The 25,394-nt window shown below is 41.5% G+C and overlaps 1 protein-coding gene across 4 annotated transcripts in view; it reads left to right on the top strand.

Moving 5' to 3' along the window:
- Window positions 1-25,394, top strand: part of dip2bb (disco-interacting protein 2 homolog Bb) — a 40,506-nt gene that overhangs the window by 6,371 nt on the left and 8,741 nt on the right. The window contains exons 2-26 of one of the 4 annotated variants that reach the window (XM_034223686.1): window positions 9,711-9,782; window positions 10,677-10,829; window positions 14,305-14,430; window positions 14,537-14,980; window positions 15,592-15,735; window positions 15,926-15,943; window positions 16,375-16,494; window positions 17,199-17,396; window positions 18,123-18,214; window positions 18,436-18,546; window positions 18,637-18,760; window positions 19,454-19,563; window positions 19,772-19,874; window positions 19,968-20,032; window positions 20,484-20,577; window positions 20,659-20,778; window positions 20,876-20,990; window positions 22,018-22,157; window positions 22,587-22,723; window positions 22,831-22,911; window positions 23,035-23,162; window positions 23,347-23,461; window positions 23,919-24,120; window positions 24,975-25,087; window positions 25,369-25,392. In XM_034223686.1, the coding sequence (XP_034079577.1) occupies window positions 9,711-9,782; window positions 10,677-10,829; window positions 14,305-14,430; window positions 14,537-14,980; window positions 15,592-15,735; window positions 15,926-15,943; window positions 16,375-16,494; window positions 17,199-17,396; window positions 18,123-18,214; window positions 18,436-18,546; window positions 18,637-18,760; window positions 19,454-19,563; window positions 19,772-19,874; window positions 19,968-20,032; window positions 20,484-20,577; window positions 20,659-20,778; window positions 20,876-20,990; window positions 22,018-22,157; window positions 22,587-22,723; window positions 22,831-22,911; window positions 23,035-23,162; window positions 23,347-23,461; window positions 23,919-24,120; window positions 24,975-25,087; window positions 25,369-25,392 (3,149 nt within the window). The remainder of the gene's footprint in view (window positions 1-9,710; window positions 9,783-10,676; window positions 10,830-14,304; window positions 14,431-14,536; window positions 14,981-15,591; window positions 15,736-15,925; window positions 15,944-16,374; window positions 16,495-17,198; window positions 17,397-18,122; window positions 18,215-18,435; window positions 18,547-18,636; window positions 18,761-19,453; window positions 19,564-19,771; window positions 19,875-19,967; window positions 20,033-20,483; window positions 20,578-20,658; window positions 20,779-20,875; window positions 20,991-22,017; window positions 22,158-22,586; window positions 22,724-22,830; window positions 22,912-23,034; window positions 23,163-23,346; window positions 23,462-23,918; window positions 24,121-24,974; window positions 25,088-25,368; window positions 25,393-25,394) is intronic. The other 3 variants (XM_034223688.1, XM_034223687.1, XM_034223689.1) reach the window with 3 other exon arrangements.

Below are 25,394 nucleotides of genomic sequence, written 5' to 3'. Positions count from 1 at the left end.
CACACACCTCTGCACAGACACGCACTGCCAGCTTGGTATCTGAACCACCTCACTGTCAAGTCCACAGTGAGCTGCAGGTGGGCTCTCAACCTCTTCTGGCTGTAGAGCTGTGCTTCAAAAAACCTTCTGGTTATTTGAATCAACCTTCCCCCGGATCCATTTGTCCTCTTACTTCTGCCGCTTGTAGCTAAAAGTAACACAACCCAAAAAAATGACAGCGGTGCCGGAAGAGGATTAAGTAGTGGTCAGGTCACTGTGCTGTTCACTGAATTATTAAAAAATGCCACGTGGAAGTAGCTGCAGTCTTTCTGCAGCACGTGCTTCAGACTTTGCTCACAAGTGAGTCCACTGTCCTGTTACCTTCTACCTTCTGTCAACAGACCCACTTCTGCTGCTATTTGTGCGTTAAGCAGTTAAAAATGACCTCAAGTAATGCATATTTTAACTGTACGTGTGTTAATATTCTTATTAGTCATATAAGTGGATGGAAAAATTTGCTGAATTTTCTTTACTTACTTATTTGTAAAATGCACATTTTATATTGTTGTATATATTGAAATGTTATTAAATAAACGCCTTGAGATGAACCATCTCGTTTTCAAGGGGGTCCTACAAACAGCAAGTCAGTTACAAGAAAACAAATACAAACAAAACACAATCACGTCACAATACAACCACAGACCAGACTAAAACAATCACAACAGAAACCGTTTCAGAAACGGTTTCGGACATTGCCGCTGTATGGCCACAGAAAGGCTATAAACAAATACATTTTCCTAGCAGTACATCAATACATGAATATAAACGTTGTGTTTTCGCCTTGTAAATGTATCTATAGCATATACAGTCAGCAACAAAAAGAGCAAATAAAGAGTTGGGCCTCGTCTATTTGTATCTTGTGCTATGGGAACTAGTGAGGGACATCCTCCACTATTTTGACGATTGAAATAAATGACTGGCAGATTGATCAATGATACAGTTATTGTATGCTGCCCTAGTTCCTACAGCCTTCGGTGGCTTCTACATACCAGCTGACCAACAGTCCAAAGCTCAAATATATGAATTAAACGACAGGAAAGTCATGTAATCCTAATATGAGAAGCTAAATCCAGTAAATGTTCTGCATTTTTACTTGACAAGTGACTGTTAAGCGGATTCATTTTCCATATATTGACTGACACACAGCTTCCTTGTGTGAATGTATTTAATCCCACTCTTACTAAATGGTGCTGGCCTGTTTCATCACCATGGTCCCTCATGCAGCACAATATACACCACGTTTCTATGGACACGGCCTGTGTTGTACCCACACGCCCTGCCCCCAATAACAACAACCCCCCCCCCCTGCTTACACACACACACACACACACACACACACACACACACACACACACACACACACACACACACACACACACACACACACACTTTTACTTTGTGTATTCTCCATAAAGCCTTTCCAGATTAGAACGGCCATACGTTAGAGCTGCATGTACAGTCACACAATTGACTGCTCTGCTAAGCTGTTAAAACCATTACAGAGGAAACATGAGGTTTCTGCCATCCCATCATAACTCGTCTACAAGCTGTGCTTCTCCAGAAATGTTGGAGAGATGTAGCTGTTTCCTGCCTGGATTTGGAAGAGCATACAACCTGTGTATCTTTAGCAGCCGTCTGTATCCCATAAAGCGTAGCAGGTGATTCTCATCAACCAATAAAGTCAGAAAATATGTAAATCTGTTGTGTTTCCCTGGTAACTAGTCATTTAATGAACTCATCATAATAAAAGCCACTGAATGTATCCATGGCCATACATTTTGATATATGAGTTAACGAAGTGTAGACACTAGTTTTGTCCACGTCAGCAGAAATATCTAAGTGGGGCATGGAGTTTATAGCAGAGGGGCAACCATCTGCATAGCTTGTTTTAACATTAGGGGGGTGGGGGGGGCACATATTTAGCTGGGTGGTCCTAGCTGGAGGAATGTTGCGTGATAACGATTTTTTTAATCTTTTGGGTGAATTATAATGCACCAATTCAGGCTGAGGTGTCTTTATTCTTTAAATGAAAACTCGTAATTCAGACGTGAGCTGATAATATATCTAAATATAATGGAAAATAATGCAGTAATGCTCTCAGGTATTTTATATTGCTTTGAAACGTTTATTCCCCTGGAGACGAACTATTCTCTGTTATCTTATTCCTGCTTAGTCTTCCCTCATCTTTTGTTTTGGAATATAACATCATTAAATGTGGTGGCACGGCCTAATGTCAATCATTCATTCATTTTTCTTGACTTATTTCATTGTTTTTTTAATTGGGCTTCCTATATTCGTATATGTTGTCAACCCTTTTTCTTGGATTATAATCATATATTGTATTTAGTTTCTCTATGAACCATTGTTTGTTAATGGATATAATCCCATCTGAAGCAGTTGGTTTTTCGAAGTAGTTTTTCTCTTGTCTTTACAGAGCGGTTGGGCAGGAATCGTTGCTATCGTGCAGTAAAGCAGACATAGACTTGTTTTGACTTGACTTAGCATCTGCTCACCAGATCATCTCCAGTGACGGCGACAAAGAGTAACATGTCTTGAATTTAAAGGCAGCATTTTACACCGTTTTCCCCCACACGTAGAACTGTCATTTGTTTTTTATAATTGACAATAAAAAACAAATCCACAGATGTTCCTCTGCTTCAGAGACATCCATATATCTTGGTGTTGTAACGGCCACATCTTACTGGCAATGATAAATACCAGTGTGAAGATCCCACATGAGAATTTGCTCCTGTAAGTGTTATGTTACATTTGTAACATATTTTCCACCAACTGTTGAAGTGTGTTTGTGTAGTGTGTAAGGTGTGTCAGCCACGCCCTCCTTTATTCATCTGATGTACACAGAGGGAGATGAACAAACAGGAGTTGGAGAGGAGGCACTGAGTCACGTCTTCTGTTCAGTGAACTTCCTGCACTGCTTTGTCGCTCTGCTTTTTAACCCCTATTATTACTTCCACTGGCCCTTAAGGCCTACAGTGTGTGTGTGTGTGTGTGTGTGTGTGTGTGTGTGTGTATGTGTGTGTATGTGTGTGAAGTCGTCACTCCCTGTTGGAGTTCATTTTAATGAGTGAGTGAAACATGAATCACTCTGTTACCTGAGTTGGCCGCACCCTACCTGCTGCTCTAGAGGGGGAGAACCACTTGAGCCCTGCGTAGAAAGTGTGTGTGTGTGTGTGTGTGTGTGTGGACTTGTTAGAAAAACTTAACACATCATACACCAGTGCCTGTAATACGTGTTTGAGTCAATATGTGCATATATATCTGTAGTAAAGTTACTGTGGCAAGGATATGCAGTTTGTGCAAAAACTATTAAATGCAGCCTACTGTCCCTAATGCCTATTGGTTGTATACATAATATATATTATAGACATTAAGGAGTGGATATAAATATGATGGATATATACATTATTAGCAGTATGAACAGTATTATGGACAGTGTTAAATAAAGTACTTCAATATATAAATATACATTAGTCTGTGCTGCATAATTGACATCCTTATACTGTACAAGGTACAAGGGCCACAATAATAAGTTATTTTGATATTTATTTTTCTTGTTTTACTTTGCTGTGCTGGTAAAAAAGCAAGAAAGCATATTGTCTGCCCTCCCAGTAACACGACACATTGAGGAGTGTCCTCTTTGTAAAGCCTGCAAGTCCTCACCTTGATCTGTGTCTTAAACTTAGTTGTGTTAGGTCTTTTTAATGTGAAGGATTTAGGCATTGAAAGTCCTTGAATACTCCTTAAAAATATGTTTCAGAAAGTGTGAGAACCCTGAAATATCCTCAGTTCTGAGAGGTTATTCTTCTATTCCTTGTATTTTCTGTTTTTAATTCATACTTTATAATCAGGTTATTGTATGTAAGTCGAGCTGATATAAAGAGACACCACTTTTTTAACTGTCTTGACCGAAACAATAATAGATGGATATTTTAGTGGCAGTAAAGTGAATGGTATATCTTTCTGGAGAGGCAAAAGATACCAAAGAAAATGTCAGGCTTTATTTGGGGAAGTGTGTACACAGATATGCACAGAATATGTTCACTTGATGCAATCATGCATGGATGCTAAGGAGGATGAAAAATATGTTTTCTTTTACCCTAAAAGTCAATCCCACATTTACTGACATGGCTGTGAGCTCCTCTTCAGAGATGTTTGCTTGTTCGAAAGCAGACAGCAAGTACACACATCAATCAATGTTTATTTATATAGCCCAATATCACAAATGTTACATTTGTCTCAGTGGTCTTCACAGTGTGTACAGAATATCAGTATGACAATACGACACCCTCTGTCCTTAGACCCTCACATCGTACAAGGAAAAACTTCAGAAGAAAACCCACAGTTTAAAGGGGAAAATGGGAGAAACCTCAGGGAGAGCAACAGAGGAGGGATCCCTCTCCCAGGACGGACAGACGTGCAATAGATGCCGTGTGTACATCGAAAAGATAATACACTTACAACATAGGTAGTCCAAATGTTTGGAAATGCATGTGTGTATAATAAGAAGATGAATCCACGAGGATGTCAGCAATCCTGTGGGAGCCATCAGGGAAGTGAGAGTCTGGCAGGACCGCAGAGACAGGTTCAGCCACGACTCGAAGTCCAGGACTCAGATCAGGACTCAGGATAGAGGATCCAGGACACACGACCACAGCAACAGGATTAGCCTCGACTCAGGATCCCGGCGTATATATGGACACAAAAAAGAGATTTGGGGGAAACTGGGTTAATCGGAACATGAGAGTACACAGGTACAAACAGCCAGAAAGACGGAGTAAGGAGCCCCCCCCCAACAGTCCAAGCCTATAGCAGCTAAACTAACAGGTCTACATACATGCACTCCCTTAGGATAGGTTGAGGGAAAAGGGTAGCAAGTAAGAAGTAGGAAACAGAGGTGGAGAGGCACACAGGGAGAGAGGTCCCCACTGGAACCTGCATTGGTTAGAGGTAAGGAGTAGGTCTGTGGCTACGTTCCACACTCCCGGCCGGGCTAGGCCTTCTCTGCAACCTGTTACCCTCTATTAGAACCTCGAGAGGTCAGAGAGGGGAAAGGTTTTGGATAATTTTAGGATTTAAGTGAAAGAGTAAGAACTAAAATGTATAGGTGAAGAGGCACAACGTATCTACGTCAATGCACTCTTATTAGATTATTTTATTTTATCACTATAAGCTTTATCAAAAAGGAAGGTCTTAAGCGCACTCTTAAAAACGGATAGGGTGTCTGCCGCCCGAACACAAACTGGAAGCTGATTCCACAAATGTGGAGCTTGATAAGAAAAGGCTCTGGCTCCCATTGTACTTTTAGAGACTCTAGGAACAACCAACAACCCTGCATTCTTGGAACGCAATGCCCCTAGTAGGACAGTAGGGTATAATGATGAAAACATGCATAGACACACACCGGTCATGCCCCATTAGTGGATATTAATTAGTGTAAATGTATTTGTCAAACCACTTTTTACTTTGACTAACACAATGACCGTAATCAGGAATACCATTTGTTATATATTATGGTTTTCAAGAAAACCATAATAGCCTCATCAGGAAAAGTGAGTTATTTTTTATATTTGGCCAACATTGCATTATCCTCCCTTACAGGAAGAATGTGTGTGTAATGAGAGAGATGTTAAACATACTAACTGCTAATTACACCATTATGTAATCTAACTTTAAGAATGTATGTAGTCAAACATGTTCAGGTGTATGCTTCCCCTTTCAATGTAAAAAGGCAGGTTGATTTGTCATTTTCATATCAACAAATACAGACCCAAGAGGCCCATATCTCATTCTGTGTCCTGGACTTCAACATGTGTCCCTCGTTACATAACCAAAGCAGGAATGGTGTTGTTGTGCTTATTGTACAACCTTGTTAGAATGTCTGTTTTATGTGAGATAACAGCTGGAAGTCCCTGTAATATTTGAACCTGTTTGGATCCTTTTTGGGTGAGCATGTGGTGTCGACATGTGTTTACACTGTTATCCTGAGAAAGAAAGCAACTGAGCGTGTTCAGTTGCAATGAAGGAAAGGGAACGAGAAAAAGAGCCTGGTAGCTAATTACTATTCAGACTGAGTGCCTGTGGGGTAGAAGGAGAGAGCGGTCTCGCTGCAATTCAAATAATCCGAGGCTAGAGAGTGTGAGAGTGGACGGGGTTGGGAGAAGGCACTGCTTTGATGTTTCTCTCGATACATTGTGTACAAATAAAACATACGCTCAGGGGTGACGAGTGAGTCTCCCTCAACCCATGCATTTGTCAAACCGAGACTAAAGAGGAGAGTTGAGGCAGCTTCCTGACTGTTGCTCTCATCACTGAAATAGTTTAATTTGACGTCCGCCATCAGGACATGACACATGGTTCACTGTGAGAGAGTGGGTGAACGGTGAGGCCCTCCTCACCTCAGCGGAGCCATGCTCTGCCTCTTAAGCAGATCCGTTTGACTGTTTGAATTAAAGTGTAAATGAGGAGACAAACAGATTCTCAGTGCTGCAAATGATTCGTTTTTGTATGTACAGCGTGTTTTATACGTAGATACAGGTAGGGCGGACCAAGGTTCTGAGGATAATTAGGATACATATTCTCACATTTTTCCTCGTATTGTTTTCCTGATTGATAATATACACCTCTATTCAACTGTAGTTCCCTGATTGGATGCATGCGTTTACAGAGTTTGAACCCACTGGGCCTGGATCTGAGGATGCATTGCAACCATGAAAAAACAGATGCATTTTAAATCATCCAGATGGAAGAGTGATTACTTTGAGATTCATTTAATGCCAAGCCAGCCCCTCCCCCATCACTGACTGACTCTCTCTCTCTCCCCCCCCCTCTCTCGCTGTGTCTTTTCGCAGAGAAACTGCCTGTTCACATGAGCTAAAAATACACCTTGTGACTGAGCCAGGCCAACTGTAACGTCCATGCATTACTTATGGAAGTGTTTGCTTTCCTTCTTTTTTCCCTCTTAATAAAAGTCCCCGTGAAGATATTGTGTTTGAGTGCGCTCTTAGGCGAGATCCTCCAAACATGAGCACTCTCGTTTTCGTCAGCTCTTCTGTAGTGTTCCAGCAGTGTTGTGGTGTGTAATGGTTTAACTGATAAAGTATTCCTGGGTGCTGAGGTGAACCTGTCATAGATGTAAAGATGTTATGGTTAAAGCTTGATGGTAAAGTAGTTTACATTGTAGGGTTGGATCTGTGTTTTGTTTCTTCTGTAATCCAGGAGTAAATAATTCAAGCAATTTATATAAAATATCCAATTCGTTTTTTTAAAGTTTTTTGTTTGACTTGATACATTGAATAAATGCTCATTACAAAGTATCATTCTGGGTTATTGCAACTTTTCTTTTGTTGTTGTTGTTGTTTTCTCACCGCTTTAATACTAAGACCTGGGAACACTAACGGAGCGTCCACACTACAGCTTCAAAAAAAGCTTGGAGCTGGGCGTGTCTGAAGCTTGGGGATGTTATTCAAGCAACGCGACCAACAACCAATCACATGAATCTCCCGCCACCGACATACAATACAAAAAACCCCGGGGATTTTATGCAAGCAATATATATAAACTCCCCAAACAGGCGAACACCTACCAGTTTCACCCACTGTCTCTGCCACCTCCCTCCATTACTGGTTCTTCCGGTTTGTATCCCGGTAGGTGAAGAGGGTCTGGTCATACAAAACCGGGTGATTTGCTACGGCGATAAATAGTTTCTCCTCCATCTTTTTTTGAAATATAGAAATCAACGGCGGGATATCTCTCCCAGCTTAGACGCGGTTTGATTGGCTAGCGCTTGAGCTGTCAGATTTTCAGAAACGGGATTTGATTGGCTGGCGCTGGCTACTCCGGCGGAGACGGACCGCTATGCTACCCACAATTCAGTTCGGTGAAAAGCGAGGCAACGTGACGTCATTCAAAGTGAATGGGCAGACGCGTTGGAAACTGTTTTTGAAGCTGTCGACGCTGTAGTGTGGACGGCCCGTAACCTATTATGCAAAATGCACTTTTTGATGTCTTTTATACATAAAAGACTCACCTTGTGGTAAACCCGCGAGAGAAGAATAAATAATCCTTGATGTGGTTTTGAACATGATATGGCGTTTAATCACGGCAACATTTAGCTGGGAATCTGGGTAGAATTCTCCTGCATAAGCTCCCCTCTCTTTTATTTTTTAATTATTTTTTTTAACCCAGAATCAGAATCAGCCCCTCCTGAGATATAGGGGCTAGAATGGGTGATCTGTTTGGTATTTTGAGCAAAACACTTCAGAGACATGTTTTTTTATATATCTGAGACCTATAATATATGTCTAAAAATAGTATAATAGGGGACCTTAAAAAAAAAAGTACAAACCCCCAGATTTGACTTTAGATCTCAAATAAGATTTGATTGAGAAAAGTAGGACATCTGCATATAGTTGGTCACTATTTTCTGTGGCTCAACTGATAAGTCTACTAGTTGTTGCAGCTCTATTGACAGCACTCCCAAGAAATCCTCATGTTCAGTCCATTGAAATGCAACTGGGAGACAGCTTCACCATTTGTATTACTTCTCAGCAGTGATGTTTAAATCAGGGATTAACTCTCAGTGCTCCGGCAGATGACAAACTGCAGAACACTCTATCTAGTGCTGGTCACAAAACGGGATCATCTGTCAGACTGGCCAACATCATGCCGAGTGCAAACAACTCAGGGTTATTACACAGAGAGCACCAGGCTCTTTCAGTATCGACAGGCCTTTCTTATTCTTATACACACTGTAAATCACTGATTTATCGAGTCTTGAAGAAGAGGACGTTTTAGAGAGGCGGCCATTTGTGGACATACTGAATGAATCATCACTTCTCAACACTGTTGCTGGAAAATTGAGTGCAGGCTCTCCAGATGGATTTTTTAGTATGTGTCTGAAAATATGACAGCTTTGCCCACAGAGGACTTTGTCAGAGTCGCTGCATCGCCTCAGGGCCAGCGCAGGACATCAGTGGGCCTGTGTTGTGCCTTGTAGGATGGAGGAAGTTGCAAGGGGGGGGGGACATTTTGCTCATTGTGACGGGAGATTCCTCCTGTGTCACCTCGATGCACCGTCACTCACCACTGTCACTTCCTCTCTCCCGTGTTTCCCTTTCTATCTCGGTGTGTCTCCCACCTTTCTCATCCTCAGCTCTCATGCTTCTATGTGTTCGCTCTGGGTCTCTGAATCATCCCATTTCTTGCCCACGCTTCCGCAGGTTTCCAAATATAGTCCTGTTTTGTTTTTCTCTACATGTCGTACTTGAGGCTGGAACAGAGCCACAGCTTTGACGCTCTCAGCCATCTCTGGAGATTACTGCAGAAACTGTGCATCCATCTGTGTTTTTGTTTATTTCCCAAACTAAGTTTTGTTTTCATTATACCTGTCTCTTTCCTTTACTGTTGCTCTATTATCACATCATCTCACACAACGTGTGACAGGGCACTCTCATTTACACGTTTTATCAAGCATAACTGTCTGTTATGTAACGCAAAATAAAAAGAATACTGCCACCACAATGTTGAACAATAGTAATGCCGACATTGCGAGTGAACTGGTGTTTGTTCTAATCCTTTCAAATATAAGTTGATTTGACTTTGCCTTATTATGCCGTGTCTGTAAGTCACTCTTCTTCTCTGGTATTTTACAGGTGATATAACACAGAAGGGCTATGAGAAGAAAAGGACCAAACTCCTGGCTCCATACGTCATCCAAGCTCCAGGTAAACACCTGTCTCCTACTTTTTTTTGGGGGGGAATGCCTCATTTTTTTCCACATGCATGTATTTGTATTACAATGTAATATGATTCCAATGTACACTGCAGTAAATGTTTTGTGAATGGCTGTTTCTGTTCTGTGTAAATGACACTGTGTTGTATTTTAAGACCTGATGATGCTCAGTGCTGCCTCCTAGTGGCACCATTTCTCTGCTCATATCCACTCATCCCATTGATGGTGGAGCACAAAACATGATAAACTGCTGAATCCAAAATGTTCCATCGTGCTGGAGGCTCAGTTTGAATGTTGCTTAACCAGGCAGCTGGTGGAATTACCAAAAACATATGGCAGAGGGACAGAAAAGAGTTCAAGCTACTTTATTGAAGAAGTTATTACTCTGAAGCTACTTTATTGAATAAGCCGAAGTGTCCTTTTGATAAATGTCATCTTCCCGTTTACTGCAAGTGTTTTTGGACCAGTTTGTGTCACCCTCAGCTCTCATCATTTGTGTGAGAAACAAATAATGTTATCAAATGAATCTTCAACTTCATATTAATGTGCGTCTTGTCTGTTTTTTGGCTTATTATACAGGCATAGTGAGGCTGAGAGAGAGCTTGTTACTATATGCAAAGTGTGATTTAAAAGGGATGACACTTTTTTAGAAGTCATCCTTCAGGGCAACTGGGGAATCCCACAGCTTTCTTCTTTCTTTCTCTGTCAACAACAACAACAACAACAAGCTTTCCATTGATTCGCTCTCTGTTGACAGAAATGGTTCAGCCCAATCCTGTTAAAGCAGAGAGTGAGATTTCCATGAGAAGCAAGACAGAAAGCAAGGTTCTGCTTTGCTGATTGGATTATAATGTCAGGTATAATGTTTGTTGTGTTTGTTTGACAGTGGAGCCGCCCCGTCAGAATGATGTTCAGCGTCCTGCTCCCAGCTCCTCCTCCAGCCACGGCCCTCCCCCCTCCAGCTCGTCCCGTCACCGAGAACGTCGCTCCCGCAAATCACATCGCAGTGGAGGAACCAGGGATGATCGCTACAGATCAGGTCAGAACTCCAATATCAAAACACCACATTCAGCTTCTTTACTTTCCCCAAAAATCTAATGACACCTCTGTTGCAGTGAGGGAACTTTTTAGCGCTCAAATGAGCCCACACCAACCTCACTTGTTGAGCCAACCAGGTTTGAATCACAGACACTCGGCTGTTTCTAAGGGACCAATTAGTGTGTGTGTTTGTGTGAGTGTGTGAGTGTGTAGCCCCTTTCCACTTGATAAAAAAAACATAATAATATCTGGATTTTGTCGTTAATGGTAAGGGTATATCTGCATTCATCCCCTTGTCTCTGGTATTTATCGACTCCAATCAGCAGCAATGAAAACATGAATCTGGGTTGAAACACTCATTTTCAATCCTTTTCCAGAGCGATGCTATGTGATTCATGTTGAAGTAGATACATATTAACTGGAAGCTATAGGGAATTTTTACAACTATTATAACTGATTTATGTACAAAACATACAATTTAATATGCTCTCCTCAAGGCCAGCAAACTACATGACAGAAACTGTAATTTTAATCCTGAATCCCACTCTTTGTTAGTCTTTCAACTTATTTATGAATCATCAACTCTGGTTTGATAGTTTTAATAAGAGACTGTTAAAAAGAAGTGACCCCCATGTACTGTTCACCAGCCCTGATTCAAGCACCAGTGATATCAAACATAAGACACGATAACAAAACCCAACAGGGAAAATAAAACAAATGCATACTCATCTACTGGCAATGGGAAGGGAATCTATCACCTATTTTTAGCAGGTTTTCAAAAACCTGCATAAACACAGAAATTGGTTGGATAAGGATACTTGTGAGACAGGCAGCAGGGCAGCCCTGCAGCTGGGAAGCCCCTCAGTGAGGACCCCCAGTCTGTGAAAACAGAGTGATGTCACTGCATGGCTATGTGTAATGAGTCTGTGAGGAGAACAGGGAGGGATACTGATCCGGGGGGGAAAACCTGACGCTCAAGAGGATAAAAGAAAACAGAGCTGGAGAGTTGAGGTCAAAGAGCGCAGAGCATGTGAGCGGGATGTCAGAGAGTCTGTTATGAGGTTCAGACTGTTTCTTTCATTAGTTCTCTCCTCATGCCTTTTCAAATGTCTGCCTCTCAAATGAAACACCCTCACACTAAAGCATGCTTAATGACAAACCTAAAATCTGTTAGGCCGGAGTTTGGTGGATGCTTCGTTGTCATGGAAAATATGACCACTTCCAGATTATTTTGTATCTGATTGAAGGATACAAATGGAGATTTGTGGTGGAGGATTCAACACAGAGAGGATTAAAGCTGACAAAAATAGGCAACATTGAGATTGGTACAATAAATCAAGACTTGACTGAGAGAAAGGCCTTGAGGAGAAGACCATAGATGAAGGACGAGAGGGACGATGAGCTTTTTGCCATATAATAACCCTCCATTTTACTCAGAGTTCACTGTGTATTACAGTTTCATGTTCAGAAAAACTCAGTTTCGAATAGGCTGTATCTCTCAAATGGAGCAGTAAGGCCTGTGGTCTTTGGTGACATTTCTGAAATCCATCCCTTATAATCACTATACTTCTGATACAATCAATAGTTTATTCTGAAGTTAGCAAATAATTGTTTTCAGACACTTGAACAGTCCTAATTTTGCTGCATCACTTACAATCGTGTTAAAGGCTAAAATTCACAGATTTCATGATGTTATGAATGCCAACACAGGTGCGGAGGAATGGCAAGAGTAGATCAATAGTTGCAAACAAACTCCTGCACACTGTCTAACTCGAATAATAGTAACTTAAGGCATATTCACTATCTATCACCATCGCCAATTTCATATATGAAGCTAGAAAGATAAGGATTAAACACTCTATAAAACAAATGATAAACTGCATCATCAGTAAGATACATTCCTAAAATGTAATTGTGAAACATTTTTAGGGCACTTTTTTTAAATGCATTCATTTTAAACACAGATCTACCATGAGATTTATCAGGCAGATGAACATTTCATGGACTGTTTATCCAAATGTTGATGAGATATTTCCATCTGAACAGAAAGATAATTAATTCCATCGCTAGAGCTAAGCTGCTAGCATGGTTAGAAAAACAATAATCAGGTAATAAGAAGAAATGAGAAAACACTGCAGCAATTTGGAGCTGAAGAAATGAAAGTGCTCATCATTTAAATGGCTGCAAAGAAAGTGCAGAACAACCTTCACTTAAAAATGATGAACAAATATAACTTTATTAATCCTGAAGGAAATTCGTATGCCAGAGATCGTTCAAAAATGTAATTGAAGAATAAAAAACCAAACAGTTATATATCAGGAGTGGAGGAAATAATACTCCACCAGCGCCTTACAGAATAACATTAGAATTATAACATTTAATAAAACAACTCAAGCAGAATGGTAATAGTGTGCACAATATTAAAAGTAATATTGCACATTATATTTATTTATAATACAATTCCCTCTCACCTCCTCAAGTTATTACTGCATTAACCAGAATACAATATTACCTTGTTACATCTGCACATGAATGTAATGATTCCTGTGTATTCAAATGTGAAATAGTAAACCAAGAGGTATTAAAGATAACACCAGATTAGCTGCACACATTTTTTAGTGTTAATTGAAGCTGTAAAACACACCGGTGTCCTCCACACACCCCACATCCTTATCGCCACGGAGACAGCCCTTAACCCAGTAGACAGGCGTGAGGAGTCGGCCTCTCTTGACGGCCCTGTATGAGAGTGGACAACGGCACATGATGAAGATGATTTAGCCCCGAGCAATCTGTTCAGCAGAATGGCCGTTATGTAATGATGGTCCCCGCTGCTGCGTGAAGAGCTGTACTTGATGGTTTAAATGTGTTGAAAGGAAATATCGTGTCCCCTGAGTTAAAGGATATGTCAGTGAGTGGGGTTTTGTTGCATATGTTCTGTTACGTCTGAATGTGTGGCTGATCACATGGTCCTTTTAATGTGCCTGTGGGTGTCATGAAGGGAAAGTATCCCTGCATTTATTACTGTGTGTAGGCAAGCGTGTGGGCTAATAGACAGCTTTGTTCTCTCATGCCATGGTTTCCTTTTTCAGAGGGAAAACACAGTTGTCCTCTAAGGATATCCTCCTGATATTTTAATTAGCCACATCAACAAGACTCACTAAATCAAACTTGAAGTGTTGCTGTTAAAAATTACCGGAGAGGAACGAAGCAGTGGTTACCGCATGTTTTATATTATGAACATCAAAACAAAGTCATGTTTCCCTTCAAGTTGTTGTAGATTGAAAGAGATTTGAAAATCATTTTTTGAGCATCATTTGAAAACTTTGTTGAGCAGATCTATGTATTATAGGCAAACTGGCTTTTGAAAGGTCAGTTTAAAAAATGTTTTCATTGTCTTAATTGTTTTCATGCTTTGAATCAGATCCAAAGCTGCCATTCTTAACACAGAGTATGTGTATTCTTTTCTGTCTATTCAGATATCCACTCTGAGGCAGTACAAGCTGCCCTGGCCAAACATAAAGAAGAGAAGATGGCGCTGCCCATGCCGACCAAACGACGCTCCACTTATGTCCCGTCTCCAATCAACACCCGCACACCACCAGGTAGGAAAAGAAGGACATTCCTCCTGCTCTGTCATTACAATAAATCACATTTAGCTCGGAGGATCCCATGCTTGATTTTCACACTTTGTGCTCCTCTTGCTCTCAGACTCCTCCTCAGGTTCTGAAGATGAGACGGCGGTGCGCAGGCAGTCTACATTGATCGTTCCTCAGCCTGCGGTCAATCCCAACCTGCAGAGCCCCGACGCCTGGATCAACCGCACCGTCCAGGGCTCCTCCACCTCCTCCTCGGCCTCCTCTACCTTGTCCCACGGGGAGGCCAAGTCGCAGCCTCAGAGCCAGCCTAAGCCTCAGCCTCAGTACAAGCCGCAGTACCAGCCACTGTATCAGCCTCAGCACCAACCACATCACCAACCACATCAACAACCGCAACAGCAACACCAACCACAGCACCAACCGCAGCATCAACAGCACCAACAGCACCAACAACCGCAGCACCAACAGCATCAACAGCATCAACAACCACAGCACCAGCCTCATCCCTCCGCCCACACTGCAGCTGTGACGGACATGATGGCTCACAGTCGCATTGGTGAGACATTAGGCAAATGTATGACAAAAATATTCATGAGCACCAATAAGTATTAGTTGATAACAAAAGGAGACCAAGTCAGTGTTTTGCAAGTCACAACTAGGTGTAAATTATTTTCACTCAAGTCCCCAGTCCTCAACTTTTTGTTCCGAGTCTTCCCCAGATGTAATGCCATCTTCAACCTGCTCGTTTTGCATACTTAGTATTATTTGGTATAATTGATCCTAACTGGCACTCAGTAACCTACTGATTTTCATGCTTTTCTCTTGCAACTTCCTAGGAAAAAAAACTATTAGTACTGTGGAATTAAGTGTCAACTTGCTTGGAATTAATAGTGTTGATATTAATGAATTCAGGGAATGAAGGGAAAACAAGGGCTGTAAAATGAGCTCTTTGAATGATCCATTAGTTGATTTTATTGACAGATCTTTGAAACTGCACCAAAAATCATGCAAAATAAACGTTGAGTAGCGTATTTACCAGAGATGTGCTCATAGGTTTCTTTGAAATAAGACATTCAGTAGGAAAAAAGTATTTTAAAATACCTGGTATTGGTATTAGAAAGCAAGCTGAAAGTAACAAATGAATGTCCTTCCTCTCTCCCCCTGTAGCCCCCTCAGAGAACAGCGCCCCCCCTCCAGATGTGACAGCTGTGGCCCCTCCATCCAGAGCAACGAGGGTGGACCTGCCCAGCGCCACGGTCCGGGGGATGAGCCGCGGGCAGAGTCGCTCCAGCATGATGGAGACTGCGGACGGTAACTACCACACCACACAACATTCTCATTTGTTTATATCTTTACAGGAACTTGTGTCTGACTCCACTCACAAATCTCTTCTCTCTTTTCGAAATAAGTGTTGACTTCCAACCATTAATCAGACTTTACTGCTCTCTTTTCTTCTTGATCTTTCTCTGCCCTGTCACGTGTTTTTTTCACTGGCCGATAGCGAGAGGTAATATCCAGAGTAAGGAAACTCCTTCATGTATAATGTCCTTAGCCTTCTGTGTTTGCTGTTGCACCCTCTACTCTCCTTCCTGTTTTTAAATGAATGATTAATAAAGTTGATACCACAAAAACAACATCCAGACACAGAATGAATCCTCACGTGTGATCCCAAACCAAAAAAATATACCTTTACCCCAGTTCTCACTGTGTTCTCCTTGTGTTGTTGCCACCTATGTATGCTGCTTTTCATTCCCAAAAGATTAGACCATTTGTTATTTTGAATTCCATTTGAACTGAAGAATAAAGTCTCTTGTGTTATGAGATGAAGAGCAGCAGACTATGAGATGGTGAGACCTTTAGACGTGGTTGTCCCTGGATGTTCATGCCACTGTGTGTGTGACCGTGTGCTTGTCCCGCCACTGCCTCTCTCCACCTTCATCGACCTTGTAGGAGTTCCTGTGAACAGCAGAGTGTCCACTAAGATCCAGCAGCTGCTCAACACCCTGAAGAGGCCCAAGAGGCCCCCGCTCAGCGAGTTCTTCACCGACGATCAGGAGGAGATCGTAGAAGGTACGCAGCTTCATGAAACCCTTTGATGAGGTCAACATAAGCCCCTTAAACTTCTACTATAGTCGATTTAAAAGTTTTTGTTTTTTTCCAAAGCTGTACTTCATCTTTTACAGTATCTTAATCTGAGTTTGAATTACTTTTACAGATTCAACAATTTTTTCTAAATCTAAAAAATACATATTGTGAAGCACTGATAAATCAATATGTACTCAGTGTTTATAAATTGTAACTAATTGTTCTGTTGATGGTTAATAAATCATCAGAAATCTTTATATATAAGTCCATCTTTGAAGTTGGTAAAAATAAATAGTTGATTAATAGATTTTGGTCAAAGGCATTTTCAAAACGTGTTCCTATCAATGGCTTATAAGTGATCTATGAAGCCTTGGAAAATGATTTATAACCAATGAATATGGCTAAAAGTCTTAATTTATATAGAGCGATATATTTATTTACATACTTGGTGACTTAAGACAGATAATTATATACATTTCGTTGTGAGATGAAGACTTGAGGATTATATTTTTCCAAGCTTCTATTAAAACCATCGACACTTCAGAGAACAAGGACATGTAGGGAAGACACATTAAAGCGAACAAACCATTGTAAACCAGCATTGATGATCGATTCTGCATTTTATCCAGTTGGCCTTAATGATGAAGCTCATTAATCTTCCCAATATTGTTCTGTCTTCTCTCTTCCAGTGCCCCAGCCAGACCCTAACATGCCCAAACCGGAGGGGCGTCAGATCATCCCGGTGAAAGGGGAGCCTCTGGGGGTGGTCAGTAACTGGCCCCCAGCCCTACAGGCAGCGCTGGCACGTTGGGGGGCCACTCAGGGGAAAAGCCCCGCACTCACTGCTCTTGATATCACGGGCAAACCGCTCTACACACTGACTTACGGTGAGACACAAGACTGGTTATCTGCACGTTTACAGTTTCAGATCAGTAGCAGTAACATACAACCAGTGTTAGGCAATGTGTTGAACATGTGTGATTAGTTACTGTTATTAATTACAAACTCTTAAAACAATAGAATACATTAAATATTACTTAAAGGTCACCTATTATGCAAAATCCACTTTTTCATGTCTTGTATACATAAACATGAGTCCCCTCTGTGTAAAGAGATTCTGAAAGTTTCAGGAAAAAAGATTCTCTCTCTTTTTGTCCTGATCCATTTATATAAAAACCTGTCTGAAAATGAGCTGATCCGATTTTGGCCACTTTGTGATGTCATAACGATTTTTTGGCTTGGCTTTTGAAACAGGACTGAAACAGAGGGGATTATGGGATGCTACAATTCATGATCTGTTTGGTATTTCGAGCCGAACAATTCAGAGACATGTTTTGTATATATCTGAGACCTATAATATATTGATGAAAAACAGTATAATAGGGGACCTTTAATATATGTGTTCTCAGGGAAGGTAAATTGTGCATTGCAAAATATCTGCTTTTATTAACCTTTTAATGCACAAATTGCTTTATCAGAAGAACACACACAGTTCAAGATGTCATTCAGATAAAGAGATATTTGTGTACTCCGTGACAAGAGTTGTTTTGCTGTGGTAAGACATAACCTGTCCTCCTAACATGCCTCCTCCCCCTCCACCTTATGTCTGTTAGGGAAGCTGTGGAGTCGCAGTGTGAAGCTGGCATACACCCTCCTCAACAAGCTGGGCACCAAGAACGAGCAAATACTGAAACCTGGGGACAGGGTGAGTGAGCTGACACAATAACTGAGGCAAAGTAAGTAAATGTCATATATGTAGAGCCAAAATGAACACTGTAAGTGGGCTACTTGTTTACTATAAGCAGGTATTTATACGGCATTTGTACAGCAATAATTCTGCACCCCAGCCTTTTCATCACTACCAAGTTTTTCCGCTATATTTGCTGCAACAGGGTGCTAATTATAAAGTTGTATATGTCTTGGTAGGTGGCGCTGGTGTTCCCCAACAGTGACCCTGGTATGTTCTGGGTGGCTTTCTACGGCTGCCTCCTGGCTGAAGTTATACCTGTACCTATTGAAGTACCACTGTCTCGCAAAGTAAGAACACCATGGGACATTTTCTATTTCCACAGGATATACTTTTTTTCCCTATCTAAAAATGTGATTTTGTTTTGTGTGTGTTTTTAGGATGCAGGTATCAGCCAGGTGGGGTTTCTGCTCGGTAGCTGTGGTGTGGGTCTCGCTCTGACCAGTGAGATCTGCCTGAAGGGTTTACCCAAAACTCCCACTGGGGAAATAATGCAGTATAAAGGTCAGTATGACTTTCAGAGCTTATTGAACCTTCTGTTATTAAAGTTGTTTTTATTACCTTTTCTAATACATACAGGGAAGGCGCACAAAACCAGAAGAAAAATATATATACACAATGATGCAGCATGTGAATACTTCCTGTCAGGTTCTGAAATTCATAAAACGTGCCTTTGTATTTATTAGTCCTTTTTAAAAGAGGCAATGTATGTCATCATGTTGTACCACTCAGCAAGACCTGTTTTTTTCTTCTCGCTCCTCCATTCACAGGGAATAATCCTTGAAGAGGCAATAAAGCTTGCCAATACAAGTCCAAACTTATGTTTGGGTGTAGCTGTAAGCACAGCTGGAAAGATTCTGGAAAGGGTCTATCCAATCCCTCTCTGAAATGTTAATCATCTGTTTCCAAAACAAAATAACATTCCAACATCAAAGGAAGAAAAACACCACGTTTCTCTTTTGCACTTCCAACTTCAATTTGGTTTTATTGAACTTTATTGGATAATTAGTCATTTAGGGTCATTCATCTCAACAAAAAAAAAACGTAAATGTTTCTGGTAACCTTTAGACTGTTTGGGATACAATGTAATCTGTGTTTTAATGAAGAGTTGGCAATGAATTGCAGACATAAATGTTCCCAAAAATAGTTATATAGCATTTGGAAATAAATCCCTCTTGATTTAAATGTCTCTCATAGGCTGGCCTCGACTAAAGTGGGTGGTGACTGACACGAAATACCTGACCAAGCCTTCCAAAGACTGGCAGCCGCACATCCCCACTGCCAACACTGACCCTGCTTATATAGAGGTAACAGAGCTGCTTACTGCTGGGGCAGCTTATTCCAATACCTAATAACTTTAACAATACAGTTATTGTGTAACTGTCTGTTGTCTATTGGATCCCAATTTAAATAGGAAATTAGGAAACCTGAACTGCATCCTTGTAAAGTTAATATACAAATACAAGTGTGTTCAGAAGTATTAACATGTTCCTCTCATGTTTCCTCTTGGGGTAGTACAAGGCCAGTAAAGATGGCACAGTGGTGGGTGTGGCTGTGTCTAAAGTGGCCATGTTGACCCACTGCCAAGCACTGACCCAGGCCTGCAACTACTGCGAAGGTGAGGGATGACCTCATCATCTATCATCTCAAGGTTTCTTCATCAACACAGTTTTTATGAGTCTGAAGTCACTTTTGTCGTTCTTCACTTTAGGGGAAACTTTAGTCAATGTGCTGGACTTTAAGAAGGATATTGGGCTGTGGCATGGAGTTCTCACGGTAAGTGTTTGTGGAGGGTTTTTTTACATAATAAATTGAGATCATGCATTAAAATGCCTTTAGGATTAAACCTATGTTACATATTTTGTTGAGTCGTGAGACTAAATTACCTAAAATGTTTCCAACAGCCTGTTTCATTTAGTTGCCAGTGATAGTGACGTCCCCTTTGCATAAGCGTCAACATTGTGATCGTCTGTCACAGTAAATATATCAAGATTGTATTCAGTTTTAGGTAACATTTTCACAATACATTGTGTAGACCTGGGTATTTTTTAACAAAATATTTTAAAGAATGAAGGATTTAAGTCATCAGATGTCTGGATCTTACGTTTTTAAGCTAAGAAATATCAGCAGTAGTCGAATGGCATCAGAGAAATACAGCTTTGTGAAACTGCTTAATGCTACATTTATCCAGCTCCTAACAAAAACTTCTGGTTTTGTTTGTTTCCAGGCCGTGATGAATAGGGTACATACTGTCAGTGTTCCCTATGCAGTAATGAAGGCGTGTCCCCTCTCCTGGGTACAGAGGGTCCACATCCACAAAGGTAACACCAGACTCCCAGCTAGAGATGTGCCATGAAAAGGAAAGTATAATAAATGGTCAACATAACTTCATTCTTATTCAGCTCGGATAGCTTTGGTGAAGTGCCGTGACTTACACTGGGCCATGATGGCTCATCGGGAACAGAGAGACACCAGCCTGGCTTCACTACATATGCTGATTGTTGCTGATGGTGCTAATCCCTGTGAGTACTTAGTGCCCCCCAGCTTTGGTTAACTAGGTATTTAAAAAGGTCACAAATTAAATGCAAAATGTTGAATCCACTTTCTCTTGCTGTCTAGGGTCGGTGTCTTCCTGTGATGCCTTCCTGAACGTGTTTCAGTCCCACGGGCTGAAGCCTGAGGTCATATGTCCCTGTGCCACCTCCCCTGAGGCTATGACAGTAGCTATACGCAGGTATGACACACATTTCTACCTCTGCAAAGGACGATCGGTCTCTCTGTTTATAAGTCTGTCGGCAGGATTACGATAGCTGTCGGTCCGATTTCATGGAATTTGGTGGGTGGAGCATGGGCCACGGATAATGGAGCCGATCCTTATCATGGGGCAAAAACACAATTTATGGTTTACTCACGTCAACATTGCGAGATAGTTATAATTAAAAAAGTGTGTTCCCGACTGGGAAAATGTATTTAAACGCCCTCAAGTCAAAACAACAACATCTATCAACGAGTTGTTTAAACGCTCTTAACATGTCCATGTTGTTTTCATGTCATGACTCAATGCTCATGAACACAGCTGGGCTCTGTCCACACGGCAGCGTCGCGTGCTTCAACGGAGACGCTTCCCATTCACTTTGAATGGGGTGACGTCACGCTTTGCCGAACTGCATTGTGGTTCCGTCGCGTCGCATTGCCTCCGTTATTCGCTTCGAAAGTTGAGAAAAGTTCAACTTTTCAAGCGTCGACGGAAGCGCCAGCCAATCAAATCAATGCCAGTAGAAGCTCCAACTAATCAAACATGCGGCATGCTTGTGTGTCCGGGGCGGGAGATTAATGTGATTGGTTGTTGGTCGCACGCCAGACACGGCTTCAAGCTTCAACACTGCCGTGTGGACGTACCGTTAAAGAAGGCCCAGGGAGATTAGACTGCGTCTGAATGCACCATTGGCGAAGGTCTGCACTTTCGAGTTTCATTCTAGTTCTTAGCATTATATAAGAGGAACAAGACAAACACACAAAATAAGAAAACCTCCTTCTTTCTCAAATTTCTTCTTAAAAGAATATTAGAATCCACAAACAAAAAATGTAAAAGCATGACATTGCCTCACTAATGGTAGATTTCCATTTCTACTGGTGTAGCAGGGTGGATGAAGATGGAGTCTGTTGTGTGTTGTACATGGGTGGGTGGGCAGATGGCGAACTGTGAGAACAGATGGGATGGATGGAAATGCTCATGTTCGATCAAACTCTCCCCTGTGTAGACCGGGAGTGCCAGGCACCCCCCTCCCTGCCCGTGCCATCCTTTCTTTGGGCGGCCTGAGCCACGGAGTCATCAGGGTCAACACTGAGGACAAGAACTCCGCCCTGACTGTACAAGATGTGGGACATGTCATGCCTGGAGGTGAGACAGAAGGAAAGATACATGAGTCAGATGGAAAGCAAGACAAATAAATGGCAGATAGCTGCCAAAAAAAAGAAAGGGCTGTGTGTTGCATTTCATTTTCACATTTTTGACATTGCTGATGAAGCATTGTATTACTGTATGTGTTTATTACTGTCCTATACACAACATTTCATAAAATATTGAAACTTTGAAGTCATTTTAGTACTTAAAAAGGATAATGGGACTCTCCTTCAGCTCTCCAAAGTTACACAGCTCAGATTTGATATGCTCCAAATACTTAAATGTGCAATTTAAGATTTTTGGCTTGTAGTTTAAGCAATATTACAACTTTAAAAAAGAACACAGTAATAGGCAATGTTGTGGTTACATTTATTCAATTTTTATGAAGTCTATAGTTGTCTGAATGTTGGCTTTGTGTGTCTCCAGCTCTGATGTGCATTGTGAGGCCAGAAGGGCCTCCTCAGTTGTGCAAAACAGATGAGATAGGTGAGATAATAATCAACTCCCGTGCTGGGGGCAACATGTACTACGGCCTGCCTGGACTCACCAAAAACACCTTTGAGGTATGAAAACAATCTCACCCACAATCTGCCTGTTCTGTTACAATAAAACAACTCATTCATTTTTCTCCTGTGGTGCTTTTCCATTCTCTCTGTGTTGTTGTGTTCAGGTTATACCGGTTAACGCCAATGGAGTTCCCATTGGAGAGATTCCCTTTGTGCGGTCAGGACTCCTGGGGTTTGTTGGCCCAGTAAGTAGGACTGTTACATAACGGGACAGCAGCAGTTTGAGACATCCTGGAAACAGTCCTCTCTCTGTCTTGAAATGGGTCCGTGTTTGTTCAGTGAATGACCCCGCTGTGTATCCTCTGCAGGGCAGTCTGATCTTCGTGGTGGGGAAGATCGAGGGTCTGCTGATGGTGAGCGGGCGGAGACACAACGCGGACGACCTGGTGGCCACCGCTCTGGCCGTGGAGCCAGTGAAGACTGTGTACCGTGGGAGGTAAGAGGACCTCTGAACTCTTCTTGATGCAAAGTGTGTGTACTAGAAAGATGTTGAGTGGATGCAAATGTACCACTACTGACATCTGGAGGTACAAAAGAAGCACAGCAGGGAACAACTGTCATGGTGAAGTTGTGGAAAGATGTCTGACTTCCACTCTTAAAACAATCTTTCTGTGTGCCAGGATCACTGTGTTTTCAGTCACAGTGTTTTATGATGAGAGGGTGGTGATTGTGGCGGAGCAGAGGCCGGACGCCAGCGAAGAGGACAGCTTCCAATGGATGAGCCGAGTGCTACAGGTACATCTCCTCATTTGCTTTCAAATGTTTTTTATTCACGGTTCCTGGAGATCTTTGGAAGTCTTAGAGACTCTTATTTTAGATAATCAGAATTTAAGTAAATAACATGTCCTAAAGTATTATATATTTTCTATGGTAGGTGCATATTGATGACTAGTTGCATCCCCACAGGCATCACTTATTTAAATATTGTTTGGTCTTTCATTGTGATTCTTCGTTGGTCGAGACTTTTCGTTTTCTTCTTTTGTTTTGATGGTTCTGAAGCAGCTTCTGTACAAGTAACAGGAAATAAAATAAACATATTATGTTTAATATTAGAAAATCACTTGTTAGTGACAGTCTTGGTATTATTATTGTGATAACTACTGATCAACTCGTGGTTCTGTATAGACAGGATCACCTTTCTGTCAGCCAAATTCTTGAGTCACCTTCAGTCTCCCTGTTGTTTCCTGTGCAGGCTATCGACAGCATCCACCAGGTGGGCCTCTACTGTCTGGCTCTGGTCCCTGCCAACACCTTACCCAAAACACCCCTGGGTGGCATCCACATCTCTGACACCAAGCAGTACTTCTTGGATGGCAACCTGCACCCCTGCAACATCCTATTGTGTCCCCACACGTGTGTCACCAACCTGCCCAAGCCCCGCCAGAAGCAGCCCGGTAGGCGACACTTATCTGTAGATAGTTTCTCATAGGATTAGAGACATTTTTCCATGTCCCGCGTGAGAGAGTCAGTCCGGGTTATAAAGCTTTTTGTCAAATAAAAGCCCAGTCGGCAGTGTTACATAACGCACACATAACAGTTTCTGAATTTAGGATAGCAATGTTTCTGCTGCGTTGGCCCCTGGCTGAAGTTCAAGAGATGTCACGCAATGTGCAAACTTGAAAATAGCCACTATCCAACGGCTGTGTTTTACACAATATCTTAATTCAGTTTACAATGTTTATTTTCCAGTTACGTAAAAATGAATTTATTCTAGGTCCTGGCAGGGTTACCATTGAGGTGACAGGTATGAATTGGATGTTTTGATGTGGGATTTTTGTATGAGGTAATTATCCATGGTCAGTGTACATAATATATGTATTATGCTAGACTAATTGAATTATTTTCTGCACTTTATTTTGTTATTATTTGTATTTTATTATGTATGTATGAATGCTGTGTGTCTTTGTTGTATGTTGTCTTTTCTGAATGTTTTGATGGCACCTTAAAAGGAGTAGCTTTACTCTTCTCGTTGTACTTGTATATATGATTCTATTCTATTCTACTACGTAATACATAACAGACAGGAGCAAAGCAATGTACTCTACTGTGGACTGTTAGCCTCCAAAAAAAAAGTCCCACCAAAAAAACCAATATGAGTTTAAGTGTGAGCTTTATTTAGAATATTTGTTTACACCAGCAGTAAATTGCTTAGCTCTCTCTCTCTCTCTTTGTCTCTCTGCATCTTTTACTCTGTGTCTGCTGTCCTCCTGTATCTTTCTGTTTGTCTCACACTCTGTTTGTCTTGTAGTTGGTGTAGGTCCTGCGTCTGTGATGGTGGGAAACCTCGTTGCAGGGAAGAGGATCGCCCAGGCTGCAGGCAGGGACCTCGGCATGATTGACGACCAGGATCTTGTCCGCAAGGTAAAAAGACCTTGAACACTGTAACTCCCAATATAACCGCACACTAACTCTGTATCTGATAACCTTTTCATCACATTTCTATTTGCAAAAGAGCCACATGCTAGTCCTTTAAAATCAACAAGAACACATGATCAGTACCAATTCAACACTATGTTAACAGTTTGGTTTAAAGACTTGCCACTGGTAACAATGGTCTAGGCTCAGCAACAGCTCAGTATTATAGATGTAAGAACACTCTTGGACCTTTCTCTTTTTCTGCTCTCTTCTCTCTCTGGATGTAGCTCTGTATGTGGCCTACTGTGATGGT

Source organism: Gymnodraco acuticeps, unplaced genomic scaffold (assembly GCF_902827175.1).
Source record: "Gymnodraco acuticeps unplaced genomic scaffold, fGymAcu1.1, whole genome shotgun sequence".
Classification (NCBI taxonomy): domain Eukaryota; kingdom Metazoa; phylum Chordata; class Actinopteri; order Perciformes; family Bathydraconidae; genus Gymnodraco; species Gymnodraco acuticeps.
The sequence above is the reverse complement of the archived record's forward strand: the minus strand, read 5'-3'. Positions and strand labels throughout refer to the sequence as shown.